The sequence below is a fragment of the Aristolochia californica genome, unplaced genomic scaffold (genome assembly GCF_029961685.1).
Source record: "Aristolochia californica isolate CCGP_79_NKW_82.1479 unplaced genomic scaffold, dmAriCali1.0.hap1 SCAF_9, whole genome shotgun sequence".
NCBI classification, from domain to species: Eukaryota; Viridiplantae; Streptophyta; class Magnoliopsida; order Piperales; family Aristolochiaceae; genus Aristolochia; species Aristolochia californica.
Genome location: NW_027182290.1, coordinates 38,858,402 through 38,882,956, shown reverse-complemented (window position 1 = coordinate 38,882,956; position 24,555 = coordinate 38,858,402). Strand labels below are relative to the sequence as shown.

Sequence of the window (24,555 nt, the reverse complement as noted above, 5' to 3'; positions counted from 1 at the left end):
CTTATTTCACGTTTGAGCTCGAGCCAAGCTCAAGTAAAAACTAAACTGAGTCGATTTTTTTTTAGTCGAACTAGAAAGATTTACGAGTCAATTTGGCTTGGTACCACCCCGAGTAACACTCTGATAATTTCAGCTAGTTTTTGCTACGTTATCAATTTTAAAGTTTCAAAAATATTTATGTGTTCATCTAAGCAAAATATATTTTTATAAGTGCCTTCTAGTCTACAAGCCTCTTTTAATTTCTACAAGCCACATGGAAGCACTTATAGGCTTTAGCTGACTAGTAAAAACCACTTGTAGAGTTTCAAAAGGAACCCGCCCCCAATCCATTAAATGCAGGGACGAGATCATTGTTTTTTCCTGCATGATGGGGGTGGTTGAACTCTAAATCCTTGCATGGTCTCAAGGCAGGAAATTGTTTTTCCATCTTTGTCCCATGAAATCCTGTCACCACGAAATATATGTTACATTATATAGTTTTTTTTTAATTAATATACTTTTTGAATATTTTTTAAAGCTCAAAATAGTAACAAGTTAAAGAATTTGATACATTTTTTAAATATATTAGAAACATATTTAAACATGCAAGGAAATGAGGTTGAAAATTCAGACTCATTGCACATACCAAACAAGGTGGAGCAAGGAGGTCAACAGGGTTGCAGGGCGGAGTTGTAGGGCGTGGATGGGGTTGAAAAAATCCGTTCTACGAAAAGGTCGAGTGACGAGGTTGTGGGACGGGGTTGTGGAGCAAAGTTCGATTTCTAAAACCTACCTAAAACCGAATCCACTGTCATACGTAGGAATAAGGCCAAGGAGGGTTGATCCGATACGAAAAACCATTTGTGTAAGACTAGGTTTTTGAAACAACATATGAAATTTTTTCACCTAAAGGTAAATTATAATTTTTTTATATTTTAATTTAAAAAAGTATATATATCACCATATTATCTTCAACTTATGTTAGTAAAGGATATTATTGGCCTTTTAAGTATTTATTTAAAAGTAACTTCTTAAAAAGGGATCCTTAGTTTTTCCCTTATTTGGACATCAAGGGAGAGGTCTTCCCCTCCCCTTTATTCCCTCGTTCCAGCCATAAGGCAAGGATAAGGAGAGGTACCACTCTCCACTCAATCTCCCTTACATTGGGAGAGTTAGGGTGCCTTTCTTTCCTTATTGATTTTTTTACTAAAATCGATCGTTAATAAAGTGTTAATCCAATCAACAAATTTATCGCTTAATTTGATCTCTTTACTTATCTAATCATTTGATTTTTTTTTAATTTGCTTGTTTATCGATTTGATTTTTTCAAACTATCGAATGATATCTCATGAGGAAAATATTTATCTTATACTGCATCTAATGGATCTTGGAGATAAAGAAATAATTATTTGGGACAGATTGATAGAACCATCAGATGGAAACGTCCATCATCACATTCACAAGCACAGAATCCAGAACGAGAAATCGGTGGTTGGCAAAAAAATAGCAAAAAACGGTTTCGTTATAGGTGGTTCATGGCGGTTGGAAAACCTTTCTGAAGCTTCACAGCCAACGGAAATTTCGGTGTTGCTTCATTCCGACCAATCCTCCCTTCCTCTCTCTTCCTCTCTTTTTCTACGTCGTTTCTTTCTTTTCAAGATAGCCTGTCCAATCTACTGCATGTTATTTTCGAACTTCGCCGGTTTCATGGAGAAAGATAGCAGCCGGCTTCGCATGAAGTATCGGTTATTGTAGGTAAGATACTCTTACTCGCTCTGATGTTTCTGCGTTTTGCATTGGCGTCCTTGATTTTTATTCGCTGATTGTCTCTGGATTGTTTTTTCTTTCTTCTGTAAGCGTTTGGACCTTTGATTTTCTATGGTTCTTTATGATTCCTTTGTTTTGCTGTTAATGCTGTCGGATTACCAACTTGCCGTTGCCCCGATGGATGTTGAAGGATCTTGCTATGATGCTCTATTGGGATGATGAAGCAATGAGATTGCCCTTTTGGAACTAATAGCCTTTTTTCTTCCTTCTGCTTCGTGTTGATATTTGCTTCGCATCCTGAACAGTGTTGCACGAGAAAAAATATCCTAAAAGTTTTCCGAAAGTAAAATTCTTAAATCTTCTCTACCTGGCCTTCGAATTCTCACACAAGTTTGCTGCTTCACTTCTATTGTGCTTATGCTGACAAAGGTTTAAAAAACTGAGCCTACTTCTGCAAGCCTAAGCTGTTCCTGCATCAATAATGGGTTTTTTTAGTGTTTACGTACTGGAACTTTGTTCCTTTTAGGCGCTTTTCTTTTCTATTTGTCCTCGTTCTGGGTTTATACAAATACAAATGCCATACTAGTTACCTTCCATCCTGTCTCTCTCTTTTATTCATTTCTTTGAATGCCACACTGCTAAACTTCTTTTATGCATGCAGTGATGCTTGTATTTGGAAAAGATCTGTTGTTTATCTTGCATGGCAGATGGATAAAACGAGTAAAGAATCGAATATGATTCCAGTCCACAATGAGCTTGAAGTGAGCAATTTTTAACTTTTTTCTTGCCCTTTAGGAACAGAGCCAATATGAATATGAATTTAAAAGTCATCAGAATTTTATTGATAAAAAGTTTGGACTCTTTATTAACCCATTCGATTTAATATTTCTTGTTTATCATCATGCAGATGGGGTCACGAAATGGCAGATTAGAACTTGAGTTTGAGGACGAAAGTCTAGTTAGCCCCTCAGCAGCTTCCAGGAAAGCTCATATGTTGAACTCAGTTCAGCATGACTCCATTTCACGTCCCCCACAAGAATGGAATCGCCATAACACAGGGAGTATGTTGTTAAACAGCATCAAAATTGTTATTCTCTCCAATAGACTCAATCTGTTAATACCTTTTGGTCCTCTAGCAATTGTGGTCAATCATCTGAGTGGTCATCATGTGAGTTCTCAAGTCCTCTGCTTGGTTTCTATGTTATGTTTAATGGGTGAATAAGTTCTCAAGTCAACTGCAGGGTTGGGTTTTCTTTCTAACCTTGCTGGGAATAACTCCTTTGGCTGAACGTTTGGGATTTGCCACAGAGTATGTTTCTGTCACTCCCCCATGGGGTTCTTTTCTACCCTCTGCCTTTGTGCCTTCTGAAAAGTTTCTAATATTTCTTGATTGATCCTCTGCTCGTCTGGTGTAGGCAGCTTTCTTGTTTCACTGGAGCTACAGGTAATTTCATTGTGAAAATCAATTTTGTTTTCTTCATACCATAAACACTTTTGTTTTTTCATACAACTGGTTGAGTATTCTATGTGGTGCATGCAGTTGGAGGTCTTCTTAATGCAACATTTGGAAATGCAACAGAACTGATAATATCAATTTATGCCATGCAAAATGGAATGATACGTGTTGTTCAGCAATCACTCTTGGGATCAATTTTATCAAACATGTTGTTGGTACTTGGTTGTGCTTTCTTCTTTGGAGGAATTGTTTTCAATCAGAAGGAGCAGGTTTTTAACAAGGTAATTTGTGGGGTTGAGATTTCTTGAAATAAAAAAAAGTGAGAGCTCTCATTGTTCTTTGTGAATGGGATCCATTCAGATGGTGAGGATTGATCTTATTTTCATGAAGGAACGTGAATTTGCTTTAGAAACTCTTTACTTTTATTATTTCAGAAAATTTAGTCCTTTTGAGGGGTGGATGAGGGGAGATGGGTCTATCTCCTCTTTTTCTTTAAATTTTAGATTATTGATCTGTATTTGCTATTTACAACTGCAATTACCATTCTTTTATGAACAGGCAACAGCCGTTGTGAATTCAGGATTACTGTTGATGTCTGTCATGGGAGTACTATTTCCTGCTGTTCTCCACTATACACACACTGAAGTGCACTTTGGAACGTCAGAGTTGGCTCTTTCAAGGTTTAGCAGCTGCATCATGCTTATTGCATATGCAGCCTATCTAGTATTTCAGCTGAAGAGTCGAAAGAATCTCTATATCCCTGTCAATGAGGTTGGTAGTGAACATTTAGTGAGATGAACCCCTATTTCTTCTAATGATCTATCTAATATTATTGGTCTGGAGAGTTAAATTTTAGCATTATTCCAGTATGACTTTCGTTTTAATTGCATACACATAAGTCTGTGCTTCAAGTATTTTCTTGGACATTCATGGATAGCTGACCTATGTTGCCTCAATAATTTGAGACTTTGATTCGATCTTCTGTTCTTCGTTGGCAAAACATGCTTGTCAAATATTTGAAATAAAAATTTGCATTTTTTTCTTTCTTCTTTTCTTTGGCGGCTTTGCTATTTAAAACTTCTGAAGCTGTTCATTCAGCTGTCAAGATCTGACTATATTTTCATCTTGATAAAAAAAGTGGAGACTGCTTTCCCTTATTTTTGGCTTAAGCTCCAACACTATAATCCATATCTCCAGATTTTATTTTTTATTCAATATGTATAGAGAATCATCAGGCTAGATTTATGTGACTGTTCATTTTATGTTGCTTATGATTTTAAGGATCTAGTAGAAATATGACTATGATACTCTGAGACTTAGGCTGTGTTTAGAATACAAAAACAGGAGAGAAAAGAAAGAGAAAAAAAAAAAAAGGAAAGAAAAGTTCTCTTGTTTGGATGCCCATGGAAAATGAGAGAGAAAATGGAAGAGAAATATAGTTTCTCTTGTTTGGATACAAGTAAAAAATAAAAAAGAAAAAAACGTAATATTTTAATTTTTTTATGATTAAGATTTTCTTTCAAGTTTCCATTTCTTTTCTTTTCTCCCCAAATTCCATCATTTTGTGAGAGAAAATTTATTAACTAAGAGAGAAAGTGATTTTCTCTTTTATTTTCTTCTCTCAATGATTCTTTGCTGCCATACAACAGCAAATAACTTTCTTTCCTCTTTTCTTTTCTTTTCTGTGAATTCCAAACAGACCCTTAAACAAGTCCAATTGATTACCTTCTTATAGCTCAGGAACATGGCTTGGGTTGGATTTAATGGCCATGTTTTCAGCTGCTTCAATACCCCAGTGACATACCTCTTTTTTTCAGCTGCCTTAGTAGCCTAGTGAGATAATCCTATTCGATCATGTCACTTCCATAGTTATTGAAATTGATTATTGCTTTCCTTTTAATTATATATTTTTAAACCAAAAAGTATGGTCTCAGGAAGGGGAAAGTGCAAGGAGCTCAGATGAAGATGATATTCCTGAGATCTCCAAATGGGAATCCATCATCTGGCTTGCAATAATAACTGTATGGATCTCATTCCTGTCAGGATACCTCGTTGAAGCCCTAGAGGTATGGAAACCCATTTATACCACTGAAGTTGATTATTTTTTAATTGGACCATCTTATTTGTGTTCTGTTATCAGCCTTGTTTCATCCTTGTTTTTCTACTAGCAGATCTTAATGGCTGCCTTCTATGTTTGTTCATGAGCTAAACCATATTCAAATTTATTTGTTTTTGCAATTATAAGATTCATCTAGTGACACTTCTCTTTTTCTTTTTCTTTGGAAAAAAAAAAAAAACAAATTGAACACTTACAGAATAGTAATTCTACACTACTGTTGTTTATGTGATTTTGTGTTTAATTTCTGCTCATTGTTGTATTATATGACTGTATCGATTTTTATCTGGCTCATTTCACCTTTTTTTTCAGGGAGCATCCATTGCATGGAAAATGCCAATTGCATTTATTAGTGTTATTGTGCTTCCAATTGTGGGGAATGCTGCTGAACATGCAAGTGCCATAATGTTTGCAATGAAGGACAAACTTGTAAGCATATATTATGCATGGGCATTTTTTGTCACCTAAAGTGTTTTTGAATCTTCAGAGAGTTCTGCTCCAGCTATTTTGGGAGTTCTCCTTTTGTTATATCTTATAATTTCTCTTTTATATTATTTTAGGACATTTCTTTGGGGGTCGCAATTGGATCGTCAACACAAATAGCAATGTTTGGGGTTGGTACTTGAATTATGCAGTATTGTTTTATGTTTGATACTTTACTTGAAAGTATTCTGCCCATACTTTTGGTAGCTTCTCAGTTGTTTGACACAGAAGAGTTATACAAGATTGCTTATCGTTTTTCCATGTTCTAAATCCTGTTCTATGATTAGATGAACTATTTTCAAATAATTTCTGTATCTTTATCATACCACAATTCATCTGGATTATTTATGTTTCTTTGTTAGTTCCATCTTCTTCATCACAATGATTTACACTTCTTTTTTAATCAAACTAGTTTTTTGGCTGCAGATTCCTTTCTGTGTGATTGTAGGGTGGATCATGGGTCAACCAATGGACTTAAATTTCCAACTTTTTGAGACAGCCAGTCTCTTCATAACCGTCTTAGTGGTGGCCTTCTTATTGCAGGTTGGTCTGATATGAGAAGGAAGAAAGTCTCCAATTCCTTGATAAACGAAATTCCTCAGCCTTAAGTTGATGAAAATGAATTATTGGTTCTTTTTCTTCTGATTTCTTTCTTTAACAGCAGTATTTCCTTTTTTTTCTGACTTCTTTCTTTCAAAACTGTTTACCAGTTTGCAATTGAAATTGTGTTCTCTAGCTACTGTCTGCTTGTGCTTACCAGTCATTTGAAATTGTAGGATGGAACTTCTAACTACTTCAAAGGGTTAATGCTCATACTCAGTTATCTTATAGTTGCTGCGAGTTTCTTTGTACATGTAGATCCTTCAGCTATTGGTGAGTTTCTCATGAACAGAAAACCAGAACTTTTCACCAATAGTAGCAGTTGGTTAGTAGTTTGTTGCTGCAGGCATCTGCTTATCCGCGCGACTTACTGAAAATATTATGGTTTTGCAGCGGACAGCCACCGATCTTAAGAGCAAGAAAGGCTAGAGCTACACCTTTTGCTTCTACTGTACAGATTTCATATTGCCGTTGCCTGCTCATCACACTGCTGCTCGGGAAAAAGGCCCGTTTTTCTTCCAGGGTCAACACTAATGGTCGTCCAAAATTACTGCACAGTACTAGTTTTTCTTGCATGTATGTGCAACAGAAGATGAGGAGATTTTGTGTACACGTAGAAGCAAAAATACTGTATTAGTACAATACGTTCGAAGGAAATTATATTCTTACTTGCATATTCCATTTGCATGTGAGTTCTGAAGTCCTGTATTCCACCCATTTGCTTTTGAAAGCAGACCAATAGAAATGTAGCAGAAGCGGAGAAGCGAGAATGAGCAAGCATTTAGATTTCAATCGGCGATGTCTAACTGGGCAAGCTCGAAATTTTTTTTAACGAACTCGAATTTGAGTTTGAGCAAGATTCGAGGTCCAAACGAGAGTCCCTATTCTATCGACGAAATGCCTCTTCACAATTCCTGAATCCCCAAGGACGGAAGACTCCATCTTGAAGTTGAACGTCTCGTTCCCCTTCCTTCCACCAGTTTAACTAAACAGGCTGACTTAAACAAACCCGAAACCCAATTTCGAATTCGATTCAACATTTTTGGAGCCGAACTCGAACTATCGGCCAGTTCTCACGCACCAATTTGGATAAGCTTTAAAAAAACAAAAGGTCACAATTTCACTCCATGCATACACCTTAACCTTCTTCCACCCATGAATTCTAGTTTTATATATATATATATATATATATAATATTTCAGGAGTATATTAAAAATAAACATTGGGCTAATTTTTGAATAGCGCCTACATAAATGTCATATTGTCATATATAATCGGCTAAATACCATAAGTATATAAATTATATTTTAAACAAATTATTTAAAAACTAACAAAAAAAATTATTCCTCTCCCTATCCCCTTCCATGCAAGTGATAGAGCCAAGTAAAAGAAGGACAAAAGCTTGCCCCTATCAAACAGGCCAACCACAATCCTTCCGGTCCCATGTTGTGTGAAAACAGGTAGTAAATTACTCCTTACAAGTGATATAATAGAAAGAGGGAAGGAAAAGCAATCACTTTCTTATAGTTTCACGTGCAAGCTGGAACTGAAGATAATAGCTCGAAGACAAATGAAGAAGATGACTCATCAGGACTAACGAAAATTACGTTTTAAAAGTACCAAAAACAGACTTGATATCTTCGCTGCGCCACACAGTATAAACCAAATTCTGATTTCTGGGATATTTTGTTGCTTTTAGCCATTTCTAGTGCACTTATTTGCTTTGTCAATCGATTGCGTTTTGCCATTTCTGAAGAGACGCTTCATTTCGAGAAAGATAGAAATCTTCTACTAGTACAGAGAATAGAGCGAGTACAGATAGCACAGAAACGAAGAAATACAACCCCACCTTGTTTTTGCAGGGTTCAAATTTTTCGTCTAAATTTAATTTAACTTTCATGAAGAAACGACTTAGAACCAGGATCTCTTCCGGGCCAAAACTGTTAATGGGTAACCACGAAAACATCATAATAGCATCTGCCCTCCTACAACACTACCTATCTTTTAGATCCTGTTCAAATTGCTGTAGTTTTTGACGTATGGGAGACAAAAATAGCTTCACATCCTTTGCAATCTGCTGCTTCTCCTCCTGAATGAGATCCTTATCATCACTTAGCCTCACATCGACCTGCAAAGATATCAGCCACTACGTAAACCAGGGAAGAATTTAAGACTGACATAACATGAAGGGTCTGTTCGGAACCCCATAGAAAATAAAAGAAAATAAAATGAGAATTTGACCATGATTTTTCCCAAAAATAGTTAGTGAAAAGGAGAATTTGATCATTATCTCATTTTCACTAACAATTTTTGGGCATAGTCAAATTCTCATTTTTCTTTTCTAGGGGTTCCAAACGGACCCTAACAGTGGCTATAATTATGGATAGTTAAGTTCTCATCACTTCTCCAAATAATGATAAAGCAATGATATAGAGGAAACGAGAAAATTCTTTACAGCACATAAACAGTAGCAAGGGAGTAACAATTATTTATACCGATTCATAGGACATAGATTAACAGAATTTTATTGGCATTTTCTACATTTAAAACTCAAATATTATATGATAAGAATAGGAAATTTCACTATAAAAAATCGAAACATGGTACCTGAAAGGCCCAAACTAAACCTTTTCATGGATTAAATAGTATCATTCAGCACATAAGCAGTAGTAAGAAAGGAGTCACGATTTTTTATACTGCTTCATATCACATAATTTAGCAGAATTTTATTGGCATTTCTACATTTAAAACTCAAATATCACTTGATAAGAATAGTAATCTTCACTATAAAAAATCGAAAACATGGCACCTGAAAGACCCAAACTAAACCTTTTCATGGATTAAATAGTGTCATTCTTACAATTACCCAACCAATATCGTATCTACTCAGTGAGCTGTGCAGTGAAGTACCATTAGGAACTCTGTAAAATCTTTTTCTATTTCAATCCGAGCACCCTTAAAGGACCACTTAGTTGCTATTCGAGAGAGATAAAGAGAGAGAAACACACATCATGTCAATTCACACAAGCACAAGATTGTGTGGCACAAACCTCCAAGTCCTCTAATTCACCAAATGAAAACTCGGGTATATCAAGATGGCCCTTGACTTTCTTTTTCTCCTCTGTAACTTTCCATTCACCTATTCAATTTGACGTTTAATTACTCTTTGGTTTTTTTCAAGAGAACATAACTAATATTATATCAAGTCAAAAAAGAAAAAAGGAGCACAGCCCCCAAACAATCACTTGCCTTTGAATTTCAATGTTAACTCATAAGTGTAGCCAACACGTTTCTTGTTTCGCACCGTCACCTGGAACGCCTGCTCAAACACCATGCTCTTGTCATTTGTCGAGCATTTTCACAAAGTAAACTTACCATCTTAGTTGCCAAGACAAACGAATGCAGCTCTGGTGTTAGTTGAAGGATGTCATAGACACAAAAAAAAAAAAAAAAAAAAACATACAGAAACAGTGAAAAGGGCAGAGGAAAGCAGAAACAAGAGAAATGAAAAACAAAGGAAGTTCTTGAATATTCCTCCGCCAAATTAATATCTGTCTATTCCTTTTTAAGGTTTTATCTTTTTTCTTGAAAGGTCAAAGGATGTATTTCTAGCACCCCCAGTGCAATGCACAACACATCTAATCTACTTAAATCCGATCCAAACGCCACTAAAAGAATCTGACAACAGCAAACTTAAATTACAACTGCAGCGACCATAGGAGTCACAATCTCACCTCGCCTGAACATTTAGTTACTTCTGTTATATCTGCTTTGCCACTTGAAAACTCCAACGAGGACAGAGAAGTAAGCAGTTCCTGAAATTCAATAAAAAAAACTCAGTTAACCACTTAGTGACATGACCCAGGAATCAGTTGTTTTTCATTATGAACAGTAAAAAGTGTGGCCAATATTATCGAGAAATCCAGAAATTCTTTGACTATCTGATGTGGGACGAATACATGAATTTAAATTGAGGCGTCTGATTGTTGACTAGCTGGTTCCGATGGAGGAGTTCGGAAGAGAAAGGAAGAGAAAACAGAGAAGGAGAAGAAGGAAGAAGGAGAAGAATAAAGGAAAGGGAGAAGAGAGAAAAACAGCAGAAGGAATTTTATTCAATTGTCTTCAAAAGTTGCATCGAACGTGCTATTATAATATATTTAATAACTAAAATTGAAATTTAAAATTCAAAAACAGATAAGATCAATATCTAATCAAATACAGTAAAATCAGGAAAGATAAACTAAAAATAAAATAAAATAATATAAAGTTATAAATATAAACAATCTCAACCATAATGTGGTGGGTCCACTGGAGCCCGATGGGTATACTGCTGTCCCCACCACTATCCAATATAAGTGAAGTATAAACCTTTATTCTACTGCTTGCCCATGAGTTAAGATTTTTCTCCTCCCAGGTTCCAGCCTGCAGTCAAAAACAATAACCATCATGTACGAAAGTTGAGCACTCCATTTGAAGGAAGCAAAAGGTAGTTAAAGCCTTTCTTTACAGCTAAAAAAAAATCCACTGCCAGAATAACAAAATTCACTAAATTCATTTCAGGGATCCAAAATTTTAGAATTTAGCTTAAAAAAAGAGTAGTGTCCATTAGAATAAAAGGTTGAGCTCATTGGTTTTAAGTGGAAACTTAAACTTTACATTATCTCAGTTGCAATTAGTATATTTATGACATCTAAAATTATAATTATCACTAGGTAGGTTAATATAGAATTACTAGGGTAATCTTGGATAGGTTAATATAGAATTGTTTTTTTTTTTTAAATGCTTTAGCTCTTAGTTATTATTATGAGTTTTTAATATAAGTTGGATTCACAAAACTTTAGAGAAACTAGTTAAAATCAATTTCTGTAATAAAAACTAACAGAAAAGCTATTACAATTTTGATCACCAGAATTAAAGAGTTATATCTTCTGCCTGCTCTCTCTTCCTTCTCTCCTTATGCTCTCTCATTTCCTTTTATTGCTCTTTCATTTTTTCCATTTTTTCTGGTGGAATTTTCAAAAATATTGTAGCCCAGATACCAAGCATGGAATGCTTTTAACTCAATAAATGTGTAGTGTTTCTTTTCCTCTCTTCCTAACCTTTTTCTCTATTTTCTAGCTTTTCTTTTCTTTTTCTTGCAAACTCCTCTTTCGTTTTTTTCCAGCTTTGCCTTTTTTGGACACTTTTGAATTTCATTATGTAGGCCTTCACACTCCTGGACTGATTATTTCAAAAAATCCAGAAAGACCTAGGATTTCCGAACTTTTTCTAAACTGTAACTACGAAGCTTAGAGAGCAACCAGTAGCTTTGCAGTCATAGAGAAATTGTTTATTCTGTAGTGCAGTTTAGAAGCTACAAATGAATGAGTGAATGCGGCAAAGATGACCAAGAAAGACAGAAAATCCAATCTGAAGGTGCCCTGAAGTTGTATCAAAATCACTCTCACTAGAAGTTACAGCAGTTCCCTCCAACCCTTATTGGACATGAATTTCCTACTAAAACTCAGCCGTTGGCTCACTAAACTGACTGATATTACCATAATACAACTTACATCCAATGGATTAGCTAACTAAAACCCAACATTGATTTTTCAATTGAAATAGCTACTTATAAGAATTTCCAATACTAAAATAAGAAAAGAACAGATAATTTTTTACTAATTAAAAAAAAAAAACTTCCCTCATAGAATTCCTAAATGCTTTCCCAAAACAGAAAATTATAACGAAAAGATAACATACAAGCTACAAAATGACATTCGGAAATACCACTCTCCTAAAAGAGACTCACAAAAATTTTAAGAAGGGTAACAACTAGAACAAGATAAATTTTGACTCTCCAAAGATGGGCAGATGTAGGATTTCCAAGCTTAATTTTTTTCTTTTTTTTCCATAATATGCATTTCCACCGACTTTGCCGTCCATTTGCATTGTATCACTCTGCCTATAGAGCAATTCCTGGGAGACAGACCACACTCTCAATCACATTAACACATTCCTTTCACTCCATACCATTTTAAATGTTCTTGCAATTCCATCATTTAATTTATCTCTTTGTATTATTTTTTTATACATCTTGCATTAGTTTTAGCCCTCCAAACTTATTTAAATCCCAGGATATTTACTTTATTTTGGTATCTTTCCTTCCAAATTTGGAGTTCTATAGAAAAGATATCCTTGTACTTACTTGAAAGCACAAATAGAGCTGTGAGGATAGGAGTTGCCTCCACAATATAGGAAGTGGATGTAACAGTGTATGAGCAATATTAACATCATGAATAAAAGCATAACTAGATTCCATATGTATGAGAAACCATTCACTATCACTCCGCGATGAAGTTTGCAAGAACAGGTTAAAGCATTTAAATCTTTGAAACAAAATCAGCAACACATACGTACCTGATCAGTGAATGAACAATTACAACATGTTTCTTACTAGTTATTTTACTATACCAATTAAATATGGGACCAGTGACGAGAGGAAGTGCTTCCAGAAAGAAGCATGCCTTTGCAGTTGGCCTCAGCTTATTTAAGCTGCAAAATATCAGCTTTCCCTAAGGACTTGGTGCAACATATGGGAAATCCAATTCATTATCAGTATGCAGTGAGCAAAACTGTAGTGAGATGCGATTAATATGCATAGAAGCCAAAAGAAAAATTGAACGTTACAGGTGACCCAAGAGAAAAAGCATAACAAAATAAGTTAAAATCTAGCCACTATAGTTTCAAAGAAACGAACTCAGTAGAACATCAAAATCAGAAAAAAATTAGTCATGTAGCGCCTTCGCCCAAAGCTATGACAGTAAACCAAAGGACCCTAGCAAATAAAATAGCGAATAATACTACCCACACATTATTTTCGTTGGAGGAAAATGCAATACATTGCATGCAAATGAACAACTATACCCCTAGTTCCCTTCTGCTCATAGCTTTTATTTTTATTTTTAATTTTTGTTTGAGAATGTTGATTTCGTTCAAAGGTCAAAATCCCAGCAAACAGTTATAAACCTGGAGGAGGATTGGTCAAAACGACGAGAGATTGTTCTTTGGTAAGACCATCAGCTGAAACATTTCTAAGGATAAAATGCTGCAATGCAGGTTTAACACGAGTTGAATTTGACTTCCAGAATATCCTGGCTGTTTGTCGACCAACAGATTTCAGGTTTAAGCTTACAAAACTAAATGTGCCACTCTAGGAACACAAGTCGGTCAATTTTCATCGGCCATAAATTGCAAGAGGCATAAGTCTACTCATTTACCTTTACAAACAGAACTAGAGCTACCTATCCCACTAACAGAAAGCAGGAAACAGGAAAGATATTTAGCCGTGACAAAAGACACTCAACCTTAGGCAGAAGGATGAAATGTTCGGTAAAATCATTAGTGTGGCACGTCTTAATAAACGAAACAAGAAAAAAACGGAACTACCTGATTCCATACTGATCCAAGCACGCTAGGCTGCGGCTGCTTCGACATATCCTCCTCCGTCAGCTTCCGAGGAACAGGAAGGGGGGCCGCATCTTGCCTCGTTTCCCGAATCCAATATCTATACGAAGACTGCTTCTCCGCTACCTCCGTCTCCATGCCTGAAACCTAATTTCCAATAAGATAATGATCCTCCGACGAAGAACAACGGATTCGTGAATTCTCTCTTCAGAGAATCTAAAAAATCAACATTGATAGATCCCGCTCGACGTCGGAGGACCTAACGAGAGGAGCACGATGCGAAGATAGCAAGCAGCAGCGGAACCAAAAAGTTTGGCAAACAGAAACCTAGAAACACAGAATAATGCGAGTTCAGAGTTCGGCAGAGAGGAATGAGAGAGATTCCAAAATGGTTGGGGCTCATTAATTAAAAAAAATTATTTAATTAAATATATATATTTAATATTTCAATAAAATTTACTTTTATAATATCCAAATGCTTAATCAAATTATTAATTTTTAATATTTAAATTCTCATTCTTAAAATATTAATTAAATATAATATTATACATTATAAATTTATGTAAATAAAATTCGGGTATTTTATTATACAAATTTGCTTTTATAAAATTAATTTTATAAGATAGTTTTATTTAACTAAACTAAAATATATTTTAACTTGTTTTAAATTAATAAATAATTTAAAATAAATTAAGATTATTTATTTAAATAAATATATAAAAATAAAATGATTAAAAAAATCCTTAATTTTATAATATCCAAATGTTAATCAAATTGTTACTTTACAATATTTAAATTCTCACTCTTAAAATAGTCATTAAATATAATATTAAATAAAGGTATTTATATAAATAAAAATGGTATTTTTTTATATAAAATTAATTTAATAGATCTAAATTTTATTTGACTAAAAAAAAATTTAAATTTTTTTAAATTCATAAATTATTTTAACTCATTTTAATTAATAAATAATTTAAAATAATAAATATTTATTAAATTAAATGTATACAAAAAAATGATAAAAAAATTAATTGCTTTTGTAGTATCAAAATTCTTAATCAAATTGTTACTTTTGTAATATCTAAATCCTCACTTTTAAATTAGAAATCAGATATAATATTAAAATAAGAATTTATATAAATAAAATAGGATATTTTATTATATAAAATTACTCTGATAGTTTAATTTTATTTAACTATTCTTTTAATGAACTAAGATAAATTTGAGCTTGTTTAAATTAATAAGTAATTCAAAATTAATTATATTTTTAATTAATAAAAAATATAAAATAAAATACTTAAATAAATGCTCAGTTTTATTATATCCAAATGATAGAATGAGCATAGCAAGAGTGAAAGAGCGAGAGTGAGTGAGTGTTTACTAGCATTAGGGAGTGATTTCACTTTCACTCGTTTTATCTTAAAAATGAGAGAAAAGTGAAATTCACTTTCATTCAAAGTACTTTTATCTTTGAGAGTGCCCCCTACAATCTAACAAATTTAAGAAATTCTGTGAAACATTTCTTTGCACCTAAAACTGAGTTTTAGGTTGGACAATATGATCTTACAATAAAGCAAGCCTGGCCAATTTATCCCATACTAAAAAATTATTTTAAAGCACAATATATTTTAATTAATATAAAATTAATGTTAATCAATTTTATTTATAAATATATAAATATATCTCATATATATAACATAATCATAAAATATTTTATGTTTTTCGATTTCTTAATTGGACAATAATAAGATTTTAACATAAAGATTTTCTTGCAAGTTATCATTAAAAAAAAAAAAAAAAGGAAGAAGCTATTATTAAGATACATATTTCTAGCTAGGAGTGGTAACGGAGCCCATAAAAAAAGACAGAGAGGAAAAGAGAATTTTAATGAACATGTCAATGAGGGGTGGCAATGTAGTGTACCAGCTCTCCATTTGTTTTCTTAGAGAAGAAGGATTAATGGTCCCTCCATTCCCTCTACTTCTCTATCGAGGAAGGATGAGATTAAATACGTGTTTTTTTAATGTATTTTATAATTAATTTTGAATTATTAAATAAAATAGATTTAATTAAATTTTAATTTTTAGGATATAATAAAAAGGGGTACCTAATTGTCACAAAAGTTGTAATTAGAAATATGGTATATAAGAAGGTTGTATTTGAAAATGATCCTGATGATAGAGTAAAGGTTGTTTATTATCCCAATTACTCAAATACTTGAACCACTTATAACCTAACCTCTTCCAATGTGAGTGCCAAAAGAAGTCTCTATTTATGTAGAAGATAATTTATTAAAAAATAAATAATAATATAATAATAATATATTTAAATTTATTTTGTTTTTACATTATTTAATGGTTTTATGATTTTATCCGAAATTTATGATTAAAACAATAATTTAAGATAATCCGGTCTTCCCCTTCCTGAAGGGTTGCATTAAGGGTAGTGTGGTCATTTCATAACATGCAAGCCAATCCGGTCATCCCCTTCCTGTAGAAAACGTGGACGCATCCACGTGAGATCCGTTGTTGGCGGGGAGGGAACGGGATCGACCTTGATACAAGTAGCAGCTGACCTTTTTACGTAGGTTGTTACCAGAAAACGAATTCTGGGTTGCTGACCAACGACCTGCCTCGGCCACCAAACTTATTCAGGTTATCCGAAAACTGGTTTCTGAAGTCTTAACTCCTTCACCTGCACGTTCGTACAAATTCCATTGCTTTCATTCCCATGCTTGCCATCCTCTCACTTCCCTTTCTTCTTTAGCTCTGATTACACTTCCAGGTATGCCATATCTTGTTGTCTCTGACCTCAGATGTTTCTTTTCGTTCTTGCTTGCCTCATATGATTAATCCTCTGGGCCGGTTGTGTGTTTCGTTTTTGTGGCCAATGTGATCTCTCTGTCAGAAAATTTTCGATGTGCCCCCGGCGTTTTCTACTCTGGGCTTGGTCAATCACCGGGTCGAGCTCTTGATTAGCTCTATTATCTTGCGATTTCTCTATTCCTTTTCTTGTATCTAGATCTTAATTTGTTTCCTGGATTCTAAATCTGCTCCATTTTCATGAATCGCTTTCCGGTCTTCAGTGGTAGTTTATTTCTTCTGTCCTTCAAACCGGTTCATTTTATCTGGGATGCTGATAAAGGATTTTCAGAGTTTTGGTTTTAGTTGAAGAGTTTAAAGTTGAAACCTTTCTAGAAAGTGGCATAGATTGATTACCTGCTTTTATTTTTATTGCCTTTCTGATTTATCCAAAATTTTAATGCTATCTACACAAAAGGTAATATTTGCACGTCTTGACCTCAAATTTGAAAGTTGTGGAGATGGGGGCTGGTCATCTTAGTAGTCCTTGATACAATTGAAAGAAGAAAAAATCTGAACTTGTCCTGTAAAAAAGTTTTCCGAGTTGCTGGAGAAGGCTCCTTAGCTCAGTAAATGACATTAATTCTGAATGATGAGGGCGTATGCTTCGTCATTATGAAAGATACCTGTCTCATGGTTTGTCTTGTTTGTTTCCAGATGGGAGATGATGGCACAACATATGGAATGGATGAAGCACTTGTTTCTATGGGATTTGGGAAGTTCCAGGGCCTTATTCTTGCCTATGCTGGAATGGGATGGATTTCAGAAGCAATGGAAATGATGCTTCTATCATTTGTGGGGCCTGCTGTTCAGTCTGAATGGGGTCTCTCTTCACATGAACAGAGCTTCATCACAAGTGCCGTTTTTGCTGGTATGCTAGTTGGAGCATACTCTTGGGGCATAGTTTCTGACAGCCATGGAAGAAGGCAAGCACTTCAGTTTCTCTCATTTAGGAATTAGGATACCTCTGATTTGGCTTGCTTTTTATTTGATGAAACTCTTTAATTTTGTTCTGCAGGAAAGGATTTCTCATTACAGCCTTAATTACAAGTGTAGCTGGTTTTCTAAGTGCTTTTGCCCCAAATTATACTTCATTGATTATTCTCCGTTGTTTAGTTGGAGTAGGATTGGGTGGTGGTCCTGTGCTTTCATCATGGTTTTTAGAGTTTATTCCTGCTCCTAAGAGAGGAACTTGGATGGTTGTCTATTCTGCTTTCTGGACTCTTGGTACAATTTTTGAAGCTTCACTTGCTTGGGTATGCTCATTTATCATACTACAGTTTCTAGTTTAGCTGAACTGGTTCCTGTCAAATGTGTAGCCTAGATATGAAACATCTCTTAAATTAATGAGCATATGATCTTTCTAATCTTAAGCTAGTGCAGGACTATCCTCCCATAAACTCTCAACTACAGAATGGTGTGAATGACTAAAGTTCAAACAACTGCAAAAATATTCTCCCATAACAGGTCTCACTCTCAGACAGCTAACTTGAGATATGGAATACATGTACAACCACACAATGGCAGGACACCAACCCTTATGATTTATTCCAATCCAGTTTTAACACTTCTATCAGGAAACCTCACTATTCATGAAAACAGTATTAGGATCTTTGTAAAGTTGTTATCCAGTGATTTATAGCTTCTTCTTCTTCAACATCTCTGGTAGCTCAGTATCTTGAGTGATGAGACTAATTTTTAGCGAAACTGTCCTATCTAATTGTGAGTCCATACTTTACTAGGAATAGATGTACCTTATCCATTAATCAGATACTAATGGCATCATTTATTTATTTATTTTTACAAATAGAAGAAAGGCATGCTGATTCCATTATAGTTAGGGCGAAGCTATAACAACATAAATAAAAATAGAAGAAAGGTAGTCTATTTATGAGATTGGTTGTTCCTTATCATTTTAAAACCTGGCTTTTAAAATTGATTACCCAACTCTTGTTTTTGGTTGTTTCAAGCAGGAAATGTATTGATTCATTTTGAGCATTTTCTATTGTGTTTCTCTCCAGATTATCATGCCAAAGTTGGGCTGGAGATGGCTACTAGTGTTGTCTTCTCTACCATCGTTTATGCTGCTGCTGTTTTATAATGTGGTACCAGAATCCCCCAGGTATCTCTGTATGAAAAAAGTTAGAACAACTGAAGCATTTCAAATACTGGAGAAAGTAGCTCGAGTGAACCAAACAAAACTTCCTCCTGGCATGCTTGTTTCAGATCAGGATACTGGAAACTCTTTTCCAACGGAGAATACTGTATTACTTTCTGAAGAAGACAATGAAGCTGACAAGGTGGAGAATATTGAACCTAAAGTGGAAGGCTTCAAATCAGTTCTCATATTATTGTCACCAAAATTACTCAAATCAACTCTTCTTCTATGGATTATATTCTTTGGGAGTGCATTTTCCTACTATGGCCTTGTTTTACTGACTTCTGAATTAAGCAGGGGGCACAAAAATTGCTCACCAAATGCTGTAGTTTTAGAGAAGAAAGAGGATGCAAACCTCTACAGGAATGTTTTTATTACAAGTTTAGCTGGTAAGTTTGTAGGACTCTGCCATAGATTACATGATTTTGTTGAAAAATTTGACTGATCTTAATGTCCCACAAATATTTTCCTTTGGGAAAATTAATTAACACATTCATTCTTTTTTTCCGTTTTGTTCTTTAATTACTATTCATTATCATTGAAACCTTGTCTCAGCTATGTTGGGGTCTGCTGTTTGAATCCTTTTCTCCTATTTTAGCTTAACATATGTCAAGGCAGTTGTTAAGTAGATATTTTGAAGTCTTTCATTTAAGTGAAACCTCTGTTTTTTCCTTTGTTAAAGTCTAATGACAACTCAATTTCTGCTTCAGAGTTACCTGGGCTTCTGTTATCAGCGGCAACAGTGGATAGGATTGGTCGCAAGCTCTCAATGTCATCTATGTTTTTCTTATGTTTCTTTTGCCTTCTCCCTTTGTTGTATCAACAGCACGAGCTCTTGACAACTACCCTTCTCTTTGTGGCCCGTATATGTATCACTGGGAGTTTCACAATAGTGTATGTTTATGCACCTGAGGTGAGTCATTGATCAGGTTTTCTCTTGTTTGGAACCCCTAGAAAAGAAAAAAAAATGAGAATTTGATCATTATTATACCTAAAAATAGTTAGTGAAAATAAGATAATGATTAAATTCTTTTTTTCACTAACTATTTTTGGGAATAATAATGGTCAGATTCTCATTTTCTTTTCCATGGGGTTCCAAACAAACCCGAAGGACCTTTATATATTTTTTCTGCGTTGATTATCTCCTTTTGTTTTTCTTGAAGTCTTTGTCATTGCCCCAACTAACCCGTAGGTTTCATGTTATTGTTTTTATCAACAGATATACCCTACCTCAGTGAGGACAACTGGTGTTGGGGTTGCCAGCTCTGTGGGAAGAATTGGAGGGATGTTATGCCCCCTTGTAGCAGTGGGTTTGATGCATGCCTGTCATCAAACTATGTCAATCATTCTCTTTGAGATTGTAATATTTTTTTCTGGATTTTGTGTTTTTCTCTTCCCTTTGGAAACCAGTGGGCGAGAACTGAGAGATACTTTGTGTTACAAAGGGGGACCCACCATGGTTGCATGAGCCAGTGGGACCACCATGAGAACATGAGATAACATGATGGGTCATCATACGAACTGGCATGAGTTGGAAGATTTGAAGATCAAGTGGGACCCGCAACAATAACCATGACCTGATATCCTTATCACATGAGTTGTAAGATAAAGTGGGACCCACCATGATAACCACGAGTTGGCGTCCTTATCATATGATCACGTGCCTCGTAGAAGAGTTCTAGTTTAAGTTATATTAGTCTTCTAATTATATTGAGTTATTTAATTATGATAAACTTATCTTATGGTTTGGGTGTAATTAGGAGAATGATAGTTTAATTGTATTTGGATTATACTACTTTCCTCTACTATAAGTACAAGTGTTTGTACTCGAATTAAAATAAGAAAGTCTAAGTAGTTATCCACTTCTCATCTCGTGAAGTCTTCCTCTTTAGCCTAAACTCTTTTTTCTTTTTTTTTCTTTTTTTTCTTTTCTCTTCTCTCGACCCGAGAGCTCTCTCTCTCTTTCTTATTCTTTCTCCCTCTCTCACCTTGCTCGAGATTTCAGTAAAGGGGTCCTAAATTCAACATGGTATCAAAGTATCAAATCTAGGATCCCACGTATAAAAAAGAATGCTTTAAGAAGTTATGATCAAAGCTACTCATAGAATGCTCTTTGTGAAGCAAGATTGAAGTTCATGAGATAAATTTTTTTTATTATTAATTCATGCAATTGGTTTTTGGATTTAGAAGATGGTTTAGAGATGATTTTATAGCCATTTTCATCTTATGAGATTATTGAGATTTATGCATCTTCGATTAGAAGAAGTTACCAAGGCAGTTTTGTCGGTTTGAAAGTTTTTAACTTAAAACCGATTTATGTTGAGATTTTATGTATAAAAGGTTATAATTTTGTGGGAACAAGATTCCCTGATAAAGAAAAGTTATTTATTCATTGGATTTCAGAAATATGATTACTTAGCTTCTATGCTAAGCCTTTCCATTAACCGAGGTAGTTGAAGAACTCTACTTGGTTTTATGATTATTATTTTTTGGAATTTTTTTTTTACATTGAATTACCTATTATGGTTGAAGAAAACATGGGTAACAAGAGTAATATACTCAAGATCACTACTATACCCTTGCGAGGGGTATCAAATTTCATGAGTTGGTCCACATCGGTTCCTTATAACAAAGGACCTACTTGGTCACCTCACCAAACTTGGGCCATTTATTGATGAAGAAGATATTTCTTATACTAAGTGGTTAAAAAATGATGCTTTGGTTATTAGTTGACTCATTAACAACATGGAAGAATTTGTTTCCAACAATGTTATTCATCTTGATACTGTTAAACAAATTTGGGAGACATGTGTTAAGTTGTACTCTAGTTCCGACAACTTACACAGGCCATATGATATTTTTCAAACAATGTTCAACACTAAATAAGGAGAAAATATCTATGAATATATGACTCGTTTTAAAGGTCTTCTTCAAGAATGGAAAATAACTCAACCTACTTCCACGGATATCTCTATCCAAGACAAACAGAAAGAAGCCTTAGTCACTGCCGTTTGCCTTGAAAACATTAAGCCATGTCTCGAAGTTGCTAAAAGTCAACTTCTTAGCGCCTTTGCTATTCCCACTTTTGGTGATGTATGTGTCACATTACTCTGTATTCTAGAAGTTTCTTCTTCTATTACTGAAGTATCATCCGCTATGTACTCCGGGCATAGGGGAACAACCGACCGCAGTCGAGGCCGTGGAAGAAATTATAGAGGAGGATGAGGAAGAGGTGGAAGAAATAGTTCTGTCATAACAGATGACAATGAATGCATTTAGTGTGAAAAATATGGCCACACCATAGATACATGCTATTACAGGGAATGCACACATTGTGGGAAATATGGCCACACTATAGAGACATGTTATAGAATCCATGACAAACCGGATTGGATGAAGGCTAATCAAGCCTTAGTAATTAATACAAAGGAGGATCAATCTACCACATCAACAGAAAATAAAACCCTTGTTGATGATGAGTATGACTTATTCCAAACAATGACAACACTGATGGTCTCTTCTCCAAGTTCCTCCTTAAGTTGCTGCCACCACCGCTTCAGGTATACTATCTGCCTCTTCTTCATCCTGGATAATTGACTCAGGGGCCTTCAAGCATCTCACAGGTAACAAAAATCTACTACACTCAGTTTCTCCTTGTCTCTCACATAAATTTGTTACCATAGCTAACGACTCTCAAATTAAAGTTCTTGGGAAATGATCAATTCCTGTTTCACTATCACTTTCACTCATAGATATTCTTTTTGTTCCTACCTTTTTCCTTGGATATTTTATCTGTTAGTTAACTCACAAAATATTTTAATTGCTCCATCACATTCTCTCCCACTTCTACTGTGTTTCAGGATCTTATAGGTGATTAGTGGAGGCCGTAAACAAGGGGGGCTCTATTACCTGGACATGCCTAAAATAAATACTGTTTAAACCAGTGAAACTAAGACAAGTATATGGCACAATCGGTTAGGACATCTATCCTCACAATCTCTTCATCGTCTTTCCCCTACGTTTAAAGATAGGTCAGATTTAAATTGTGAAGTATGTCAATTGAGCTCACCTCGTCTAGAACTTAAAAATGTTGCTCCTTTTTCATTGATCCACACAGATGTATGAGGACCTTTGAGCATCTCAAATATTTCCCGAGTTAAGTACTTTATTAAATTTATTGATGATTTTACTCATACCACATGGCTATTTCTTTTTAAAGAACGTTTTGAAATACCATCCCTATTTAAATCCTTTCATGCTATGGTGTTTACTCGATTTGGTCAGAAAATCAAAGTACTTCGGTTTGATAATGCCAAAGAATATATTTCCAGAGACCTTGACTTTTTTTGTCAAGAAAATGGTGTTATCCATCAAACATCGTGTGCCTACACCCCTCAACAAAATGGTGTAGCAGAACGGAAGAATCATCGTCTTCTGGAGGTAGCTCGTAGTTTACTGTATACCATAAAAGTTTCATACTTTTATTGGCCACATGCTACCCTTACTGCATGCTTTCTTATAAATAGGCTACCCTCTTCCATTCTCGGTCATAAATCCCCATACTCATTGTTACCACATGATGATCCTTTTTTGCTTCCCTTGAAAGTCTTCTGGTGTACATGCTTTGTTCATATTACCTCCCCACAACATAGTAAACTTGATCCAAAATCTGTTAAGTGTATCTTCTTAGGATACTCTCGAACATAAAAGGGTTATACTTGCTATAATCCTACTCTCCAAAGGTTACTTGTGTCCAGGGATGTCACTTTTTATGAAGACTCTTCATACTACTTTGATAATGCTCCTCCAAGTCTATCTTCAGTACCAGCCTCTCCTCGACCAGTTGTGCCCCGTGCCCCAGAAATTGTTCAAACCCCAGACACACTGGCTGATACCATACCTGTAGAGTTTACGGATCCCACTGAGGTAAGTCCATCTTCTCCTGTTGTCTTTGGCTCACAATATGATACTCATCCCATCACCTTAAAAAAAGAACCCATAACTTGCAATAGACCCTCTACTTCTCACCCCATATCTAATTTTGTGTCTCACCATCGTTTATCCCCATCATGTTATCAATTTCTTTCATTTATCTCTTCTATATCAGTCTCACAGTCCTATCATGAGGCTCTGAAATATCCAGGGTGGAAGGCGGCAATGGATGAAGAAATACAGACACTTTATGAAAATCAGACAATGTTAATCTTTCCATTTTTCTACTGGTGTATAATTTCTTAGTGGCTTATGGAAATTGCATGCTGCCATATTTATTTCTGATGTCTCCGGATAATTTCTTTTTATTTGTTATCCTTCTAGTTGAGTTGATCGGAGATGCATCAACCCCTAGGACCATTTACCAGAGAAATATTCTTTTAAACAATGCTGATCCAACCAATGAAGCCAAGGGAAAAAAAAAATCTGACCAAAACAAAGAAAAGCTCACTTAATAATTCTGAATGAGTGATTCGTTGCTCTTGTGGTGCTGAAGATGGCTATTCCTTCTCTGAGATGGTGCATGAGTGAAGCATTGCGAGAATGCTACTATTGAATGGAAGGGCACTAATAATGCATGATGCATGAAGGTTCTAAATGCTGTAAAACATGAAGCCAACATGTCTTCTAGACCTACTTGATTCTTCTTGGACAAGTTTGAGACTGCGTTGGAGTTGGTAAAGACACATATAGAAACATT

The 24,555-nt window shown here is 35.0% G+C and overlaps 3 protein-coding genes across 3 annotated transcripts; 2 read left to right on the top strand and 1 right to left on the bottom strand.

The window, feature by feature from the left end:
- The first annotated feature begins 2,653 nt into the window (after positions 1-2,653).
- LOC137940954 (vacuolar cation/proton exchanger 5-like) lies at positions 2,654-6,830 on the top strand. The gene is made up of 11 exons (XM_068786074.1): positions 2,654-2,914; positions 2,988-3,055; positions 3,162-3,190; positions 3,287-3,483; positions 3,761-3,973; positions 5,137-5,268; positions 5,631-5,747; positions 5,879-5,932; positions 6,228-6,344; positions 6,578-6,674; positions 6,748-6,830. Exons 1-11 carry the CDS (start codon positions 2,654-2,656, stop codon positions 6,828-6,830), a joined length of 1,368 nt encoding a protein of 455 aa, XP_068642175.1.
- Positions 6,831-8,222: 1,392 nt separating this feature from the next.
- LOC137941018 (uncharacterized) lies at positions 8,223-14,195 on the bottom strand. The gene is made up of 6 exons (XM_068786221.1): positions 13,827-14,195; positions 10,770-10,823; positions 10,136-10,216; positions 9,651-9,720; positions 9,452-9,540; positions 8,223-8,529 (listed from the first exon to the last, which is right to left on the bottom strand). Exons 1-6 carry the CDS (start codon positions 13,980-13,982, stop codon positions 8,395-8,397), a joined length of 585 nt encoding a protein of 194 aa, XP_068642322.1. The 5' UTR covers positions 13,983-14,195; the 3' UTR covers positions 8,223-8,394.
- A 2,276-nt stretch (positions 14,196-16,471) lies between these two features.
- On the top strand, positions 16,472-20,561 carry LOC137941019 (organic cation/carnitine transporter 7-like). Its single transcript, XM_068786222.1, has 6 exons — positions 16,472-16,628; positions 17,363-17,631; positions 17,724-17,961; positions 18,727-19,252; positions 19,574-19,776; positions 20,083-20,561. Exons 2-6 carry the CDS (start codon positions 17,363-17,365, stop codon positions 20,329-20,331), a joined length of 1,485 nt encoding a protein of 494 aa, XP_068642323.1. The 5' UTR covers positions 16,472-16,628; the 3' UTR covers positions 20,332-20,561.
- Positions 20,562-24,555: the final 3,994 nt, after the last annotated feature.

Excerpts from the sequence above, each read along its gene's own strand:
- LOC137940954 (XM_068786074.1), top strand. The coding sequence starts at position 2,654 with ATGGGGTCACGAAATGGCAGATTAGAACTTGAGTTTGAGGACGAAAGT. Across the intron at positions 3,974-5,136 it reads TCTATATCCCTGTCAATGAG|GAAGGGGAAAGTGCAAGGAG; the intron begins GTTGGTAGTGAA and ends GTATGGTCTCAG. Across the intron at positions 5,933-6,227 it reads CACAAATAGCAATGTTTGGG|ATTCCTTTCTGTGTGATTGT; the intron begins GTTGGTACTTGA and ends TTTTGGCTGCAG.
- LOC137941018 (XM_068786221.1), bottom strand. The coding sequence starts at position 13,982 with ATGGAGACGGAGGTAGCGGAGAAGCAGTCTTCGTATAGATATTGGATT. Across the intron at positions 9,721-10,135 it reads TAACTAAATGTTCAGGCGAG|GCGTTCCAGGTGACGGTGCG; the intron begins GTGAGATTGTGA and ends GTGTTTGAGCAG. Across the intron at positions 9,541-9,650 it reads GTTAACATTGAAATTCAAAG|GTGAATGGAAAGTTACAGAG; the intron begins GCAAGTGATTGT and ends CAAATTGAATAG.
- LOC137941019 (XM_068786222.1), top strand. The coding sequence starts at position 17,363 with ATGGGAGATGATGGCACAACATATGGAATGGATGAAGCACTTGTTTCT. Across the intron at positions 19,253-19,573 it reads TTTTATTACAAGTTTAGCTG|AGTTACCTGGGCTTCTGTTA; the intron begins GTAAGTTTGTAG and ends TTTCTGCTTCAG. Across the intron at positions 19,777-20,082 it reads TGTATGTTTATGCACCTGAG|ATATACCCTACCTCAGTGAG; the intron begins GTGAGTCATTGA and ends TTTTATCAACAG.